This window comes from Oculina patagonica, chromosome 10 (assembly GCF_052425735.1).
Source record: "Oculina patagonica isolate OP01 chromosome 10, crgOcupat, whole genome shotgun sequence".
NCBI lineage: Eukaryota > Metazoa > Cnidaria > Anthozoa > Scleractinia > Oculinidae > Oculina > Oculina patagonica.
The window spans coordinates 15,167,564-15,188,546 of record NC_135767.1 but is presented as its reverse complement, the minus strand read 5'-3'; the positions used below and the strand labels follow the sequence as shown (position 1 = coordinate 15,188,546).

Sequence of the window (20,983 nt, the reverse complement as noted above, 5' to 3'; positions counted from 1 at the left end):
CCTTACAAAGGGTTATGCTTCTTATGAGTTTTCGGAATAATATTTAATAATGCTTTTGACGAAATGTCAGCTACTTCCTGCCCTTTGCTTACTGGGAATCATGAAGAAAAAATCCGTTCTATTTCTTTCTGCGTCTGTACACGCTAAAAAAAGGAGAAATAGGGATTATAAGAACAAAACTTTGAAAAACGTTTCCATACCTCGTGTGATGTTGAGTGGAAATGAATCCTTTTAGCTTTGGAAGAACAAGCACACAAAGATCTAGCGTCCACATAGAGCTGTCAAAATGGAAAAAAAAAATGTAAAGGTTTAAAATCGAGTGCGCTTTTCTATGCACTCCTTTCACTAGGTCAGCCTTTCTTATGCAACAATACTTGTATAGAGCGGTTTTCACTTGAGTGTCGAAAGTTAATTGCGTTTGCTTTGGTTTTGCATTGCTACGCTTAGTGATTGGTTTAAAAATCTCGCGCCACTTTCTCAGCCAATCAGAAGTAAAACCAAAACCAATCGTGACTCGCGCGCGCACGTTTTCCCGCGCTTCGTGCCGGCTACATTTGCTTTGAGTTTTGATTGGTTCACTGAATTGTCTGTGTTTGTTGTGATTGGCTAAAGTAATTACTTTGGTTTTGGTTTTGGTTTTGGTTTTACGACACTCAATTGAAAACTGCTCTAACAGCTTCACACAACGAAGACTTGGTTGAAAGATAATTTACTTCAATTGACAAACGCTTGTCAGCATTTTGACAAAAGTTATTAGAATCAGTTGAAGCAGCCTAACTTGAAAATATTAAACCCCATTTAGTGTGCTCAACCTCATCATTAAGTTTATTCTCGTCCCAAAAAGTTGCCTTTCTTTTAGTTAAAAACAAGAAAAAGTTTTATAATTTTAAAAGCCTACATTTTGTTTATATATATATCGCTTCCGTCGTTAGGATCAGTCAGTCGTCTATATCTTGTATTAAAGAGATCCAAGGCTCAAGGTACGAGAGTGATAAACTTTCAAACCTCAATGTTCGATCCTCTCGCCCCCGGGTGCGAACCAGGATATACGCCTTCGCTTTTCACTGACTCGTGAGAGCCTGGGAAAAGGGAACTCGTGCGAAGTAACCAGGTGACCGAACTGACTGTCAAAGATTGAGTTCAAAATCACATAGTATATCTTACCAACTGCTTGGTAACTGTTGAAGAATGTTAAGGAACAGTGCGTAATCACGTGATACCAGCGTGTAAGGAGAGCTAAGCTTAGAAGTAGTGACCAGATCGTTCTCGACATCTGCCATTCCCGTCAATTCAATGCAGGTCTTTACGGCATCCATTGGTTTCCCGTCATTCCATAGCTCATGAATGTGGACAATGATCTAAAAAAAGATTGGCTCGTTTTAAACAAGTGTTAATAGCTTATTTTGTTAAAACAAGGCAAAAAGAGCATAACTATTTAGGCCACGTGTTCTGTCACGCTACCTTGTTGCCTCGTCACGCAACAATAAAACTTTCAACAGCGAGTGCCAATAAAAAGTCATTAAACATTCTTAACCGCGTTAACCAGGAGCCCTGCGTTAACACATTTTCAATGTATTAAACTTGGTTTTAACTGGTTTTAATAAACGCATTTACTTAGCGTGAACGAGGGTTAGTTACCAAACCTCGTTGCCAGGCTCATGAATTTTTTTACTGCTCCAAAGGAGAGTAAGCTGGGTACAAAATTGAAGTAACTCTTACCCAGGTCCTTTTTGCGAGTGAATCATACACATCTTCATGGTGGCTCAGCATGCTTTCAATAAGTACATCATCCTGAAAATTAACAAAATGAAATAACTAACAAAATAGGCCAAGCTGCCTTATTTTGCGATATTGTTTTGTCATACAGAGCACTCTTAGGAAACATATTTTTAAATGCAGTTTAGTTTCTGAAGACGGTCCACGTCATCTTATATGCTCAGCTCAGTCACGTGAATGTCTTATCGAATGCGTGATAACCTATTAGTTTTCTGATCCTTTTCGAGCAACTAAGCAGTTTATGTAAATCGGATGAACGCCACCAGTTATCCGAGTAGATTTAATGGATGTATGGACGATTCAAGACATGTTATTAGGGCAATAACTCGTTCAAAGACTATATCTTACCTCTGATACTACTGGGCACGACGTCGATCGCGCAAACTTTGGCGCGGTCTTGTCTGACCGACAAGAGGAATGGAAACGATGCAAATCTTCGTCTCCAGGCTCCATAGAGCACCACTGCTTTCTCTCCGAAGCTTGAGACTCCGACACAGTTCTTATGTAAAGAGCTCTTCGACGACAGCTGGGCTCAGTGTTGCTGTCATTTTCTTGCTTCTTTGCTGCTATTTTACCGGCTCCCTTTGTCCCTGGTTGCATTTGTTCGCCATTGTTGGATACTGTGTTTCCTTCTGCTTTTGCTGTTCCACCGTCCCTGTCGTTTTCTTTGTTACAAAAATCGTTGTCATCATTTTGGGAACAGTTGCTGTTTTTACTGTCTGTCTCTATTTCATGTCGAGTTTCTTCCAAATTCGGAGTTGATGCTATGTCATTGATCGAAACAACATCCTCGGTGTCATTTCTTTTCTCCGATTCCTTCTTGTTGCTTTCCTCTTTACCCTTGACTTGAACTTCAGTATTTTGCTCATTATCAAGATCATACGTTGGAAAAGACTCGGTTTTGGTATGTAGCTTATAAAGCTCCATAGATTGGCTGGAAGAATCGGAGATGGTTGCTGTGAGGCTGTTGTTGTTTGACATAAGTGATCCTACCACTTCATTCTCGAATTCGTCACACTGGAAATCGTTTATAACTGGCGCGTCCTCTTTCTCTCGGAGTTTTGAACATGTGTCAAGTTCGCGATCTTTTAGTCCACAACCTTTGACTCTTAATGATTCCGGAATTTCATGCTCAGTTGCAAAAATTTGAGAGTACTTCCACACCTTGCTAAAGCTGGGGCTCTCTTCACGGGCGACAGTTCCTTCCAGGTTATGAGAAAGCGATTGTTCGCACTCGATAATTTTCAGTTTAGCCATACTAATAACATTCGCGACGAAGTCTCTCGCAAACTCCTCAGACATTTCCTTCACTTTTTTTGAAAGTGCTGTTTCACATATCTTGCCAACGTACTCGGCTGCAAAGATTTCCACTTTACATTTCTGAACTGCGTAGAGTTCCAAAACTTCTTGTTTTGGTGAACAGTTAGATTTTCCTTGCAATTTAAGCTCACTTGAATGTGCAACTTTCAAGTCCCCATGTTCTCTGCGCGATGTACTCTCCACAACCGTTGAAGACTTTGTAATCCTTCTTTTAGATCTGTTCAAGACACAGACCCCATCGAAAGAACTACCAGCTGAAGTGTCGTTACAAGAGTTCCAGTCTGGTTGTTCATTTTGTACGCGATGCATGCCTATGTCCCTTCTGTGCCATATTTTTTCCTGCTCTGGTTTGTCTTTACTAGTGCTTAGTGCCTCTGTATTTCTGTAGCCCACAGTGGAAATATTTCCACTCTTTACTTTCGTATCCAAAGGTGTGGCGAGGTTGTTTTGCGCAATTTTAACATCATTTTCTCTCGTTTCCTGTGGAATTTGCTTAACTTGAGAAGTTTTCAGACAGCGATTTATTGTTATATTTTCATCGTGAAACTTTTTCTTCGCTGATTTTTTCTGCTTGTCTCCAGTGTCGTCCGCGTTTGCTTTTAATTTTGTTCTACGAAGAAGTTTTGGTTTTTGGTTGGAAATTGTAGGTGTGGCTAAGATACCGGCGTTTGAGGCCTCGTGCTTATTGTCAGTATCAGAAATGTTTGACCTCCCATGAGATTTTTGAGCATAGCTTTCAGTATCAGAGGAGTAACCTGTGAAACAGAAATCAAATAAGCAATATGAGAAATAAAAGATAGTTAAATTGTAGTTCAGTTTAGTTACATCAAGGCGCCCAAAAGTGTGACCACTTTTAAATTATTCACATTCTTCCGTGTAGATTTAATCCAATCAGAAGTCAACTGGAACCTGTCCTTGGCTTCTGATTGGATGGTGGTTGCACGAAAGAATGTGAATTAATTAAAGGTGGTCACACTTTTGGGCGCCTTGCTGTAAGGTTAGGTTAGATTAGCTTAGTTTACAGCTTAGCTTAGCTTATAGCTTAGCTTAGCTTTGCTTAGCTTAGCTTAGCTTAGCTTAGCTTAGCTTAGCTTAGCTTAGCTAGCTTAGCTTAGCTTAGCCTAGCTTAGCTTAGCTTAGCTTAGCTTAGCCTAGCTTAGCTTAGCTTAGCTTAGCTTAGCTTAGCTTAGCTTAGCCTAGCTTAGCTTAGCTTAGCTTAGCTTAGCTTAGCTTAGCTAAGTTAAGATAAGTTTAGTTTAGTTCAGTTTAGTTCAGTTTAGTTAAATGCATTCTCCACAACCAACACTAATAAATAGCAAATAAACGAAAAGTTAATGGGGGGAGTGGCAGGAGAAAAAAACCAAAACCGTGCTTTTGTCCCAGTTGCAACGTATAACTTCTTCAAGGAAAGATAATCTAAAACTACAAACAGTAATAGGAAACATCTATTACAGTTAACAATTAAATCAGTTTACTGTACTGTAGGTTTCTTGCTTGGAAAGATAACATTCGAGAAGTCTGGTTTTGAACATAGTTAACCCCAAGCATTATATTGCTCCAATGGTGGAGTTAGGGATGGACCATTATTTTTTTGGAGGGGGGGGGGGGAATGAAAAATTTTCCTCTGCAAACTTTTTTTTTTAAACAAACTTTAAATGCAGGGCTGATCAAACAGCTAGGGACTGATGTTATAAATTTATTTTGGCCAAATATTTCGGTTGAACAAAACCAACCTTCATCAGGGGCATACAATGCTAAGTGAGTATGGAAAGAAACGGTTTTAGTTTATGCACCTCTGCAAACATTTTTTTTGAAATTCGTACTATTTTTTGTTATACCTATCGTGTTTCCAAACAATTTATTTTGTCTTTCCAGGCCCTGCAAACAATTTGTTTCAATAATTTTTATCCCCCCCCCCCCCTCCAAAAAAATAATGGTCCGTCCCTTATGTCCTCTCCCCAGATCTCGCTCTTCGGCTCAAAGACAGCGCGCGGGACGAACGCTTACTCTTGACAAGCCTTTTCTGATCTTACTTTTAAAGAGGCGAGAAGTGGAAGGGAGCGAATGGAAGGTAGAGTATTTTCATTTTTAAAAGTGCAGGGGGGGGTTGTAATGGTGTAAAAAAAAAATGGTGTTTATAGTGGTCCATCCTCGGAGACCCAGGGGCAGTTAGTGGGGCAAGGGAAACGCGAAAAAGCGGGTAAAAAATGGTGCGAAACTGCCAGTTACATAAATCAGCATATAAAAGTTATATTGACTGAAAGTGCGCCTGGGGAAAGATTCTTACCAGACCAGTTCAAAAAGCTCTCTGAATACTGCCTCGTGATTGGGCAGAAAAATCTTTTGTTTTCCCTTTGTATTATTCTGCCCAATCGGCGAACAGCTTGACTGCGGTCCTTTTGTTGTGTTCTCATGCAAACGAAGTATGTACACAAGCCAGTTCGAGTAGTATAGTACTTGGGGGTACGGGACCATTTTTTTAAAAAATAATCTCATCTCCCCAAGTACATACAACACTGGATTCAAAAATAGAATCAAAAAATAGAATCAAATATGGATTCAAAAATAGAATCAAAAAATAGAATCAAACATGGAATCAAAAATAGAATCAAAAAATAGAATCAAACATGGAATCTAAATATTGGAATCAAATATTGGATCCAAAACTGAAATTCAAGCCTGTGAAACCAAGCCTTAAAAACCAACCCTTGCTAAACCCTTTAATCAAAATAAAAAAATCTCTTATACTATTTTTTAAAAATCTTGCATCTTAGTGCGTTTAATTATTCCTTTTATCAAGTTGGATTCTAGTGCGTTTAAAATGAACGTCTTATATTACATTTTCAATATAATATTTTTGTATTTTTATCAGATTTTTGAACATGTTTTTATGTATGATCATATTTGATATAATACCTAGATCATAACAAATGTTAACTAATCTTTTTGATTGTTCTTTTTCACTTAATTGTAAAAAATGTATATTATCTTTCATGCAATGTTTTTCAATTATATTCATCATCTCAACGAATTTTTCTTTGATGTAATTTGATGTCATTATAATATTTATTATACATTATTTTTTATATCATTTATACAGTGCGTTTAATCTGATTTTTTGTTGTAAATGATGCTGTTATTAATATGCTTTTGTGTTAAAAGATGTCTCCATTTACCGGATAATTTATAGTTATAATTATTGCAAATGACACAAAACCATTCCTTTTTAGATGCATAAAGAGTTTTAGACCTTCTTCTTGCATCCATTTTGTCTTTTTCAGTAAAATATCTTCGAACTTCCATTTATATAAATACTTTAGAAATTTTTATATATTTTTATGACAGTTACGCATTCAGGAGGAATATTATCTGAAGTAAGAATAATTCCATTACAAGATTCATAGAAGTTAAGTCCCATGTTAGTTGCTTTTAATAAATTTACTTTAAGAAAAACTTCAGAGTTGTGTCTTAGTCCGCTATTAGCACTCATGTTTTTGGCTAAATGGACATGTTTACGATTCATAGGTTTTAGTCCTGTTAGTTGAATTTGATGCCAAGCTTGTTGTGTAGTTCCATGATAGGCATAATGTTGTTTTTTAAGATCTAAAGATTGAAAAGCATTAATATCATTAATCAATTTACCAACATGCTTGTTGTGACCTTGATTAGCTCGAATATATAATATTCCATTTACCTTTTTTAATTTAAATCTTTGTTTATAGTTATTAGCAACAACTGTAAAAATATGAGATAAAGTATATTGCTTAAATTCATTTAAGGCTAAAATATTAGTAACTTTTACATATCCTTGATCATTTATATCAAGTTTTTTATCAATAATAACATGCCTTAATAGCCATGAAAGTTTTTTACTTAAAGTTATATCAGCAATATTCATACTAATTAATAGTTGATTTACTGTTTCTATATATAATTAAATTATATTAAAGTTTTTTATTTTATAATGACCGTAAGAATAACTTGTTAAGCCATCATCAAGTATATACCGTTTATCATCAAAACAGCTCAGTGATACTTTATTAATCTCATAGCTTTCAAGTTGATGATTTTGACTTCTGATGGTTTTCATTGTATGATGCATTTGCTTGTTGTTAAAGAGTGTGTCTTTGTAATTCTCATGTGTCATATCTTTTTTAATGACGTTTTTCTTAATTCCTTTTGCAGTTCGTTCTTCTTTATAATTGTCTTTTACATATGAATACATTTTAGATCTCAAACCAACGAATTCGCATATAACCACTCCTTCTGCTTCATCTTTAAATTTACCAATGACTTTCTTGTTTGATTTATTAAAGAATGGTGATTTTTCAGGATAGTCGCTATTGTCAAATTTATCTTTATCATTCCAAAAATCTTGATATACATCTTCAGCTTCAATCTCATAGGTAAGGCTGTCTGTGTCAGTAAAAAGCAACTTGGCTTTGTCTCCATATTTCTTTTTAATGTAGTTATAATGAAAATCATACATAAGTGTTTTGCTTAGATCTAAGATGCACATACCCAAATATGCCGGCCTGTTTAAAGTAAGTGTTTCTTTGATCTTATGCACAGCTACAAGGTCTTCATTGAATATTTTACTACTAACATAAGTTGGTTTTGAGGTCATATTCAATAGTTTCTTTTCATTAGTCACCAATCTTACATCAACTCGCTTTCTCAAATTTTCCATGGTTTTACCGAATACACTGTTATTCATTAGTTTGAAGAAGTCTTTTGAAAAAGCGTTTTCAGCATTTTTGCGTTTTTCAGTATTGTAATCGATATATTGCTTCAACCAAGGTGATTGATTAAACTCGAGAACTCGATAGACTTTTGTGATCTTTAATCCAAGATCTAAATACAACTGGAGATTTTTGTAATGTAATACATACTTTTCCTTGTTGTTTAAAGTCGGAATCAACTTATGAACTAATCCTGTTGATATATTGTGTTTTTTAGCAATTGTTTTGCAATAATCTGATAGCATGTCTTTGGTTACTTTTACTTTTTCTGATCCAAGAGGATAGTCGTTATGGAGATCATGTAACTCTTTGGGGTATTCAAGGTCAACTTCTAGTATCAAGCCCTTTTTACTGTCTTCTTTGTACTTAGCTAAGTTTGTTTCATCTATTTGTTTTTGTGTTAACCATCTAAATCCACCTGTTGGTAAATATTGACTCATAGCCCAACCATAGAGATTATTAGCATCAAGATACATGATATACTTTGAGGGCGCCTTCTCATTATATTCTTTCATGTATTTATTGTTTGCTTTACCATATCGATTGGCTATATAGCTTATTCCCCCTCTCATACCTTTTTCAATGAATTGATACATATCAATATCAGTTATCAGCTCTAATTTGATGTTAGTCATCTTTAGCATACTATCCCATGATAAAGCAGGGCTACTAAAGTAATGACATGGGTCTAACTTATAATACTGAATACATGTTTTTCTAAAGCTCTCAAATACATCAACTAGTAAAAGCACATCACTTTTAAGATACAGATTATGATACTCACCCATGTTTGTAAGATTAAATGCTTCCCAGACATTTTTAACATGTTGATAGTCTTCATCACTGATATGCTCATTATTCAATATGCTGTAAAAGTCTTCTTTAGTTGGCAACCCTTCATTGAATTTATTAAAACTGTCCATATAGTCATAAGGATATACTCCTTTTTTAGTCATTAGATCAAGCTTTTTTTCTTTAAACGTTTCAGATGTATATTTAAAAGATTCTCTAGGCAAATTACTAACTAATTTATCAAGACTAGAGCTCATAAACTGGAAGCTGTCAATAAATGTTAAATGATTTCCAAGCATAAAAGCCATATACTTCTCCATGTTGTTAGGTATTGCATTTATATTCATTTGTTTAATCTCTCCTTTCTTGTTTTTGTATGTGTTGTTCTTTACAATGGCTCCTATCTTTTGCATTATGAAATGGCTGTCATATTCTTTTAGATTATGAAAGATCACGGGTATTTTTATTTTATCAGGTTCAATTCTCAATTTTAGATTACAGTCTTGATGAGATGAACCTCGGTATCTGCCAGTGATATGGCAATGGTCTCTGACTCGTATATCATCATCAGTATATGCTTTATCACAGATATGACATGCTTTTGCTTGTTGAAATTCATTTTCATCATCTTTAGTCATCTTTAATGGTTTCTTAAAGTATTTTTTCATTGTATTTTTACAATATTTAACTTCTTCTAGCATCTTTTCCATGAATTTGTAAACAGCTTTTTCTCCTCTATATATTTGTATCGGTTTGGAATATTTATCATTATAGCAACAAACAACCTTATAACCATATCCACAGTCTGTATGCTTCTGGTATGCCTCTGTGTATGATTTGTCATCTTTAGGCTTGCAACCGGAAATCTTTTCGGTTATAGCTTCGAAATCAGCATATATCACAAATGGGACGGCTTGTTGCTTATGAAAGTTGTTAAATTTAAGTATATTATTGTCTTTATCAGGCATTTTAACTGCTTGTGTCCCATTGACTTGAATGCAATTATCTTTGTGATCGTTTAATACTCTTTCAGAACTAAAACATTGCAAACAGTGCATACAGAAGTGTTTTCTCTCTTTATGCTTTGTTTGGTTATACATGAATTTATTGAAATCCTTTATTAGAACATAATGCTTGTTTTCATTTTCAGTTATCAATAATAAATTCATCTGATTGTTATACTTTTCTTTTGATATATAGATAGGATATGGTTGTTTGTTTTCATAACCGAAAACATTAATATTAATCTCATTTTGCTTCTCAATTTTATTGTACTGCTTTATTGCTACTGGGAATTGAACTCCATCATAATTTAGATTCTCAATGTATGATTTATCAATTTTTTTAATACGTTGAGGATATTTTTCTTGAGGATTTATGTGTCTGATATGACACCATCTAAAGCATTCATTATCTTCATTTTTCATATTTATTAATCCTTTTGAACTATTTCTGAGTTCTGGTGGTAGCTGAATATACGAGGAGCCTTTCATTGGTTCATATTTCACTATATTGAGATAATGACCATCAACAGATTGTAATACCCAGCCCGAGCCTTCTGATATCCACTGAGCTACAAAATTTAATATCTGTTGTTTAGATGCTTGTAGTGATTCTGCGATCTCTAGATTATTGATGATTGTTTGTGGTTTGCAATTAAAATAAGCTGTTTTATATATTACACTATCGCCAGTCATCTTTGAAAATGTCACCTTAAGAGTTTCAGCAAATTTGAGTCCTTTCATGGCTGATAGTTCTTTTATGATATGATATTCAACAGCTTTCCTTGTGTTTTGTAGTTGTAATAACGGGTCTTTGTTGTGTTTTATACCAATTTCAAAAGACTTTGTATAACCTTTGAGAGCTTTATCAACTTGTTCTATCTTAGTCCTTGGTAATGGAATTGGTTTTTGTTTTATAGTCCTAGGTAATGGTATAGGCTTGTAATCATCTCTAAATTCAAGAGGTGGTTGAATGATATTTTCCTCATAATCATCAATCATCTGTTTAACACTCTTACGAGGAGTTGGGATTGGTTGCCTTGGTTTGTAAATATTAGGTTGGTTTGCTTTTAGTGATAATATCATTTTTATAAGATCGGTTTTCGATAGCTTAGCTAGATCTGATTCGTTCATATTATTAGATGAGATATTTCTATTTTCCATTTTTTATACTATATGAAATTAATATTTCTTTAAGTATAGTAAAATTAATTTTTTTATTTTTATAAGATCGGTTTTCGATAGCTTAGCTAGATCTGATTCGTTCATATTATTAGATAAGATAAGTTATTTTTATTTTCCATTGTGTATTGTTATTTTCAATTATTTCAAATCTATCAATGCTGTTATCATCTTCTATTGCTTTGAAAACAACATTTTTAAAATGTTTTTTTGACTTCAAATGTGTCCATTTAGCTGCAAGGCAACTATCGTAATTACATATATCACATTTCCATTGTTTATTTAACATATACTTAGTCTTTGAATTTTTGATAGCGTTTATTCTATCAGCGTCGTTATCATACTTTAAATTTCTTCCCATTTTCTCTTATTATACTATAAATGATATTTCTTTATATCTTTTACTATAAATATATTGTACGTTTAAAAATAACCAGTAATAAAATATTATTGGTTGTCATCAACAACAATAACAGTATAATATCAATACTGTGTAACCAGCCTTATAGCCTTCTTCAATATATGTTACATAACTTGTCTTTATATATGTGACTGTTATAGTGCGTTTAGATATAAACAGATAATTATTTTCTTTAATATATATATAGAATGACTGATATAACATTAAATATCAAACACCTTTTAGAATCTGATCAAAGCTCGAATGATATAGCCTTCATTTTGTGAAATATTTTTGTGAAATATTTTTGTGAAGATGTAAGAACTATAGGGGATTTCCCATGAAAATGAGTCATCATTACTTTCCAAGGTCATCATGCAGTCGTATGATTTCTATTGACCAATCATATTTCAACAAGTAAAAAGTTTATTCTGAAATTTACTGCCCAACAAACCAAAATGGAACCAAAATGGAACCAAAATGGAAACCAAAATGGAACCAAAATGGAAACCAAAATGGAAACCAAAATGGAAACAAAATGGAAACCAAAATGGAACCAAAATGGAAACCAAAATGGAAACAAAATGGAAACCAAAACCAAAACCAAAACCAAAATGGAAACCAAAATGGAAACCAAAATGGAAACGATTTTTTTACTCAAAAAGTTTATTCTGAAATTTACTGCCAAAAACAGCTGTGCCGTGAAGTTATGTGTGTTATATATATAATGGTTTGTAATTCTGAAATCCACGATGAATTAAAAATTTTAAAAGAACCTATATGCCCTTTATGCGATCAACTATTGATAGAAGGTAACAAGGATGCTGAGCCATGCTGTAGTAAGCAGGATATGTCAAATCAAAACGGTATAAATGTTTGTATTAATTGCGGTGTGGTTCATGGTTCTATTTATTACAATGAGTTCATTGATTTTTATGCAAATATGGATAAAATACGCCGAAAATCGGTATATCATCGGAAGTATCACGTTGAGAATGTTTTAAACGATTTATGTATTAAAAATAGGGTACAATTGACTAGTGATCAAAGGAATCGAATTTATAAAGTGTTTGATATTATCGAATCCGGCGCTATTCCTGTTGTAAACAAAGGTAGAAAAAGACTTATATCAACCAAATTCATAATTAAACAGCTTTTTTTGATGATGAATCTACCTTGTGAATTTATCAAAATTAGCAAAAGCAAGAAAACGTTAGCCTATTATCGATTGTATTGGAATGAGATTTTGTCATTAAATTTTGGCGAAATAAATCGGATCATCCAATAAATTTCTTATCATATTTTCGTAGGTACTTGTCGATTATTGGACCGGTATCTGTCACATAATCGTCAATGTTCTTCATTGAAATTATGACGCTAGACGGATTGTAATCACCGCATCTCATCGTGTTTTTAATTGAGTTGAGTAAATGCTGGTAGCTCTGATATGCATATGTACTATTTTGAATTTTTAAATCGAGATTTTGATGATGCATCCAGCCTTGTATTAAAAGCGCTATTGTACTAATTGCAACCAAACTAACACCTCCTGTAGCAATACTTGATGCAAGGGAGCCGGATGCAAAGAGAATAGACAATGAATTCCCTAATAATTTCCATTTTTTGAAACGTTTAACAGCCTGCTTATAAGCCCAACATTTTCGATGATATGTTTGATAATAAGCTTTCAATTCTATAATTTGTTCTTCAGTAAGTTCGCTTGATATATGGTTCCATGTAAATATGCATTTTCGATGTTTAGTCATATATATTAGTTATATATGATTTTTTTGTTTTATCATTTTGTCATTTTAGCATTGCGCTTGTTCTTTATTGTGTAATACAGCTTCCTTATGTTTTGAATTAATCTCTCAATAGAATCAATAATATTGCTAACCAATTTCACTGTTTTCATATAATTTAATTAGATAAATCGTTGGAGTTAGATAATTTATTCGAAGAATATACCCATTGTTTTATCTAAAAATTGGACTTTGTGATACTCTCGACTATTCACTGCCATTGCTGTGTTACTAAAACCGATTCTTTGTACAAAGTAATCTGAAGAAATTTTAATGCTAGATGTATTGATATTAAACCCAGAAAATGTTTGATCAATACTCATAACATTATTGCAAACAGCGATTCTAAATTGATCCTGTATCTTTGTATACCAGAGATTCATATATTTACCTATATAACCATCTCTAATTTGCTCTGTATATGAATCTAAATCATATTCAAGTGCTAATTTATTATTCTCTACCTTTATCCATGGGAAATGAAAGCTACCCTCGTTGCCTAATTCTATTTTAATTCTTTTATTATCACCGAGTTTATAGTCATTTTTAAATGATATATATATAGTGTAGTCATTTGATTCAGTGATATTTTCATTTAAATTAATTACGAAAACACCTATAAAGCCCCCTTTTGGTTCAAATTCTGTTAACAATTTAGTAGTTTGAAAAACGAGATTACTACCTAAGCCAGAAACAACACTGCCGTTGCTATCTGACATAGTAAAATTCGATACATCTAATAAATCAAAAAAGTATTCAAACACTTCATTATAATAACTTTTGGGTTGGAGTGATAATATTTTTGTTTCAAGATAGGCCTTAAGATTATCATTGAAGCTATTCAGTTGTTTATAATTGACGGCTTGGCTATCACTATTACCCTCTTCAATACCATAAATAGCTTTATTATCCATATTGATCGCTGTGTTGAAATTAATTTGGTCATTAGCTATATAATATATTTGATCATAAATACTTGTTTCGACATTGGTTTGATGACCAGATATTCCATAGACAGTGAAATAACACTGCAGTTTTTGATCATAAGACTTTCCTGATTTATTTTTCATGACTATATCAATATATAGGTAATTATTCCCAATGTTTTGACTTTTTGTGAATTGACATATTAACCTGACATACTTTTGTGTTTTAAACGTTTTTCTGCTAACGTTATGAATAGTTTCAATGGATGAGGTGCCATATATTTGCAGACTGTCTGGGTCAATATCATCATCTACCCACATGATTTCAAGACAAACAGTATATTGATCATTTGTCAATTTAAAGAGATTCAGTCCGATCCGTGAACTGTAATAACCTTTTGAAGTATCAAGCAACAATTTCATATCAACTACCTTTTTATTTATTTGATGTGGTGATTTTTGAAAGGTTACAATAGTCCCCAATTCGACATCATCTTCTTCACTCACTTGTGCATTGGGATCATCCATTATATATTTGAATTTATTTTCACCATTAGCTGATTGAACATGACTTTCACCAACATAATCAAGCATGTATTTTTTGTTTACAGCGTCTGTATCATTGGTTGGGTTTTTTAGATGGGTTATATTATACCCACCCATATCGAGATTTGCCTGCATCATGTTACTACCGTGAATATTGAGCCTATTTTGTATGCTATGAGCTAAGCCATTACCAACGGATTTAGTTAAAAAAGTACTGTCGACATATATTTTGGAAGCCTTGCTCTGAAGGGTATTAGCCAAAATAGCACCTGTTTTCTTTGTTATAAAAGTATTGTCGGAATATGTTTTATTAAGCGCGTCTCTGGAGTCAATATATTCTTTATTCATTACGTTTGACATATTGCTGTATCCTTGATCAAAATTCGGAACATTTATTATGCTGTTAAACGTTTGTTCATCGTGGGTATCTAGATCAGCTTTATTTTGTATTTTACTATCTATTTTTTGTTCAAGGTTGGTTTCCATTAAATCAACGTATTCTTTCGATACAAGACTTGTTTTTTGGTACAATCCATCATAGTACGGTGCACTGTTGTTTATCGTTGCTTGGTTGGCATCGAAATCGTTTCCAGCAACATCTTTTGTCAAACAATTCAATTTAAGATATCCTTTGTTGACACCTGAAGACAAATCAAGAGCATACGAATCGTAATCATCATCTACTGCAACGTCATTGGGCGTCTTCAATTTGAATATTTTTTTATTCTCCATATCATAATTGCCATCGTCCGTCAGTTTAAAACCAACCCCAGCTGGTCCTTCTTTTCCAACACTTCCAGTTATTGCATTCGCAGTATGATTGCCGTCAAAAAATCCCATATGTAATTATGTTATATATTTTCAAAATAGTTCTTGATGAATTTTTCATTGTGATTGGTGTTTGTCATTGATAATGGTTTCAAGATGTCAAAATATCCTTTTTTGAATACAAGTGCTTGGTGTAAAAAATAAAGACAATAATAACCACATAAAACAGACTTGAGGTCTTGATATTGAGAATTATTGAAAAGAATATTGGTGATACCATCTCTTTTTGCTCTCATTTTAAACTCCTGGGGGTAACTCATCCCAAAAGAATCAAAGTACCATAGCGTTCCTTTCTTATGACCATTTACACACGCAACCCAATGAGTACCAGCACCTTCCAAATCATCAAGATTGATGATACAAGGACTATGTTTCTTCGGCATATGTTCATCTCTGCTGAAAATTCCAATTATGTTTATGCCAAGTAATTCACACCATCTCATCAAATCAATGCTGTTCAAAGGTTCATTGAGGAATTTCATAGTTTCATACCGATTATGGGAATTCTTGGTTCTTTTACTTTTCTTTTCACTTTTCTTTTTTTTTTAATTCCCAAGCCTTTCTGATCTTGCCAACTTCCGATGAAAGGAGGTGGCCTGTACTGTGCATAATCATGTATATTAAAAGGTCTATTTCGTAGCCCTTGGCCTATTTTTTTGATTGGAGTCGGTGGTCTGTTTTGAAGACCCAGGCCTGTCATCGATCTCATTTTGGATATTTGCGTTTTTGAAATGTTAATGTAAACACCCTTATTGAGGCTTTTGGATTTTTTGATCTTATTTATCTGCGTTTTAGTCAGGAAGATTCTGTCACTTCCAGATAAATCAGCAGATGACAATCTCAGTGTTATTGGAGATTTGTTCATGATGGCTTTTGTAAGCTTCAATTTCTGGTTTCCGCTGAGTGATACAGTGTATGGTTTGTATTCAGACATATATATTAACGTTACATAAAATACATTTGATTAACGAATCAAGCTTTGAGGAGAACTTTACCATTGACGATATCAACACCAAGCTCTTCTTCATGGAGAATCAAAGCATAGAGGCTGTAATTTGCATTTGGATTCCCAGATAAATTGTAAATGAATTGGATCTTGGTTGAACCACTTTTGATTTCTTCCTCTTGGTTTCTAAGATCAAAATAGATGAGCCCATACAACTCTTTAAATGATTTCAGGGTGATTGTTGGAGAAGTGTAATAAGCATTGAAATCTTTTTGATATTCCATCAATGTCCTGTATGCTTGTACGATCTCTGTATCTGGTTTCAGTTCTTCGTTTGGATAAAAAATACCGTTGCTCAGTTCAAGCCTTGCATTTGAAAATGTTCGGTTATTCGCGATGTTATATGTATTAAATAGAAATGGATTTTGTGTTTGATCATTCATTTTTGCATCATTAAGAGCCCATATAAAAACATGCCTCGGTTTTCGAATTGAAGAAGTAATCCTGAATGTACCTTGACGTGCTGTTGTTGATGGAGAAATCTCAATTCTCTCTTTGAGATATGACCATGTATGTGGCTTTAGATATGTTTGAAGAAAAATCTGCTCACCCTCAGCATTGAATATCATTTTCGGTACCCATAAAACAAGCCTAGTGACAATAAACCTTCCTGGGTCACCCCCAGCACGAAATATCACATTGTTATCAGTTTCAAGACTGACATCAATGGTGACTTTACCATTCGGTGCTATTTCTGTCTCAAAAGAGTTGAAGAAACCATATCTGTTCAATGGTAGTATGATGTTATTTTCAACAGCTTGCGTGAGTAATGCTTTTCTTTTTGCAAAACCTTCATTATATGTTGCCATATCTGTTGGTGCAATATTCTGAGCATTTCCATCCAGTACTAATGTTGTGTATTTTTGAATAACGGCTCCGACGGCTGTATCAGGGTAATTAAACATGCTTGGTCCGACTGTTTCAGTGTAACTTGATGATAATTCAGTCAGATTTTTCACATTGATAGCATGATTAACCCCTGGTGCATCGAGAGCATTAACTCCGCTTAATTCAACCTTCAACTGATTGATAAGTGAATAACCGGAATTGACGGTTGCAACCCGATCAGCTATAGCATAACCAGTGTTATCCATCTTTGTGATTTTAAAATCAACAGAAAGGTATGAATTATACAAGTCAAAAGGGTGAGTCTCACTACTGCTATCAATAACGAACCTGTATCCACTCTTTTTTTGAGACTGGTTGTTTGCAGGTAATGTTATTGGATTTTGTAATTCAAATGAGACATATTCGTATCGTTTGCAATATTTCGAACTTCTGAAAGACATTATATAATAATGGTTTACATTATTTTACATGTTGGTTAATTTGTCGAATTCCAGACTGAGGATATCATTCCTCAATTGTTCTTCCGTATTTTTCGTTCTTTCTGGTTGGAATTTTTTGTTTTCAGGATGTGATTGTAATAAGCTGACGATCATGTCTCCCTTATTTTCTGATTCAGTGTATTTTTTCAGTTTTTCTGTTTCTTTCTTGGTTGCTTTATTCAGTCTATTTTTGATGATGTTGCCAGTTTTATGTGCAACATGTTGTACTCCTTTTTTACCAGCTTTTTTTGCCAAATCTTTGGTGGTTTTACTTGTCAATGATTTTTTTGCAGTGGAAATCAAACTGTTCATAATACCACCTCCTTTTTGGTGATCATCAACTGGGTCACCGGTTTCAATGTCGATGTAGTATGACATACCGGTATTCATATCTCTCACTTTTCTGATTCTGCTCATATACGAATACGATATATAATATCACACTTCTTTCAACAGCAAAGTCAAGTTAATTGGTATATTATTGAGATGGATAGGGTTGTTCAATCCATCAGTGATATATATCCTCAATTCTTTGATGATGTTGGTATTGATTTTGTTGAAAAGGGGTCGAGGTATTGTTTCTTTTATTTCAAATGGATAAGATATCTGCAAATTGGCAACACTAAAACGATAAAGTACATCACCTTGCGTCCCAGAAACAAGTGAGTCGCTCAGAAGATTGCAATGAATGAAAATGTTATCAACATTTCTAGTTATGTTTGGAGCATTGGATCCGTATTTTGTTGATGTGATGATTTCTTTATTGAAACCAATCAGTTTTGAGAAATCACCTTCTCTGAGATCCAATTGATATTTTTCTTCCAATTCAATATACACCTTCAATAATGATGATGAAAATTCAAGTGAGATACCTTTCCCCTTATCGTTTAAATCGCCATTCACTTCGAGTATTTGTGAAATATACTCATTGATGTCTGAATAAGAATAATTACCATCACGGAAAACAATTTCAACCCAATTCGCTCCAGAATCCTTGCTGTATTTTATTTTGTTATTTCCATACTTTGAAGACACATTGAACCAGCTATAAGTCATTTCAGCACTGTAAAGAGCCAAATAATATGTTTTATTCCTGTCTAAGACTATTTCAGGCACATGATTGATGGTGAAATCATGAGACATTGAATCTCTTATTCCATCATTGCTATCCAAAAACATCGGGATTTCCATTATATCATTAGATTACATTAATTGAGTCCTGACAAATTTATCGTATTGTGTTTTAGCTATCACACCTTGTTTGAGTAAATAATCAATGATCTGCCACATTTCATTTCTGAGAACAATACTTGTATTACCAGCCCTTTTGCTTCCAGTCAACAAAGTCAATCTTTTCATCAAATCGTTTGGGTCTGAGTATATCATTGCACCTCCAATCAGTTTTGATTTCCCTGATGATCTATGTTTTGGGATGTTTGATAACAAATTGAGATTATTGAATATTTTGATTGCTTTTGATGAATACTTTTTCTTCGGATCAAACCTCTTTGTAATGAGATCAACGAGTGATTTGTCAGCAATCTCTTCATAAACCATTTTGCCATCTTTCACGGCTTCGATGACCATTTCATTGATTAATCTTGGCATATTTATGAGTAAACCACCATACTGTCCATTGTTTATCTTGTAAGCATTTCGCTTTGGCTGTTTGTAAGACCTGATACCATCGCCTGTTTTTTCCCTGAAATTGATTCCTTTTATAACAGTGCGATATTTACTCAATATCTCTTGATCTTTCCTTGCGTTATTTTTAATAATCCGATTTGAAGATCGTCTTTTTCCAGTAAGATGAGATATTGCTGATCTAACTTCTTTTTCATCTGGAATATCATTCAAATCAGGATCAAATCCATATTTTCTTATGATGGTTTTTTCACCTTGGTTAAAGATATGTTCTTCAACGACTTCTTTTTTTGGGACTTCTTCATCTTCATCTTCTTCTTCATCTTCTTCAGGTAATATGTCTAAAGGTTCAAATTTTGATGGTAAATCACTTAACCAACTTTGAACCCCACTTTTTGAACCAGATGATGACATTGTTTCATTCAACATATCAACAGCTGTAATTAATTTTTCTTGTTTTTCATTCAAGTTTTCAATTAATTTGTCTTGTTTTTTATCGATGGTTTCTTTCACCTCTTTCTGAGATGTTATAACGGGTTTAAATAATTCCTTGCTTTCAAATTGTCTTGATTGTTTTTCATCCAGTGTGTCTTTTATTTGTTTTCTGATTTGTCTTTTCAAAAGATTATTCTCATAATGCTTCTTCTGATTCTCTCTGAATTTTTCGATATCCATATATAATAGTTTAGATAAATGACAAAATTAATATATCAATTGACATAAATGCTGGAAGACAGATATTTTAATGTACACAATATATATATTGATGAAGATTCCAAACTATGACAACATCAAAAAAGAAGCCCAAAAACGAAGCTTAAATAACTTCTTGAATGAAGAATTCAGAATGCTCATTTGCGGTCAAAGCAATTGTGGTAAAACAAACCTTCTGATGCACATATTGAGAAAACCGCTCGTGTTTTATGACAAGATAATATTTTATACTCCGAATAGACATCAAGACAAAATAAAAGATCTCGAATCATTGATGGATGACATATCAAAAAAGGTTGGTTATGATGTGTTAGAGATTAAGACTGCTGATAAAATAATGGATACTGAAGAATATCCCAACAATAACAGAAAAATAGTGGTCTTCGATGATTTGATAAATTGTTGTGACAAAATTCAATCCAAAATAGCGAATCATTTCACTAACGGAAGACATCATAATATATCTCCCATTTATTTGAGTCAAAGTTACTATGATGTGCCTCAGAAAATAAGACTGAACAGTTCACATATGTTATTATATCCACCAGCCACAAAAAACCATTCCAATCTGATCGGCAAAGAAAACAGAATTGATCCGGCTTTATTTGACAAACTGATGCCCTACGAATTTTTATTCATTGATAAAGAAAAGAGAAGCTGTAAAAAGAATTTTGATGAAATTGTATAATCAATATATATAATGGTTAATATCTATTGCGTGAGAGATAAAAAACATACCCCTAACGTGCCCAATACCGAACAAATCGTTCTAACCAAAAATAACCGGACTCTTATGAAGGCCCAATGTGCTTTGTGCGGAATCACTAAAAGCCGTTTCATTAGCAACAAAACTGGTAAAGGAGTCGGAGAATCGATCAACAAGAAAATCGGTGACAAGATACCGGGGTTTCAACAAGCTCAAGATCTTGCTTCTGCACTGATGGCTGTCACAGGAGGTGATAAAGATCTGTTCAAA

General features: G+C 33.6%; 1 protein-coding gene across 1 annotated transcript in view; it reads right to left on the bottom strand.

The window, feature by feature from the left end:
* Window positions 1–20,983, bottom strand: part of LOC144667284 (uncharacterized) — a 30,591-nt gene that overhangs the window by 2,428 nt on the left and 7,180 nt on the right. The window contains exons 5-8 of the mRNA XM_078528679.1: window positions 2,125–3,851; window positions 1,720–1,791; window positions 1,165–1,358; window positions 201–278 (exon numbers count right to left, since the gene is read on the bottom strand). Coding sequence (XP_078384805.1) covers window positions 201–278; window positions 1,165–1,358; window positions 1,720–1,791; window positions 2,125–3,851 — 2,071 coding nt within the window. The remainder of the gene's footprint in view (window positions 1–200; window positions 279–1,164; window positions 1,359–1,719; window positions 1,792–2,124; window positions 3,852–20,983) is intronic.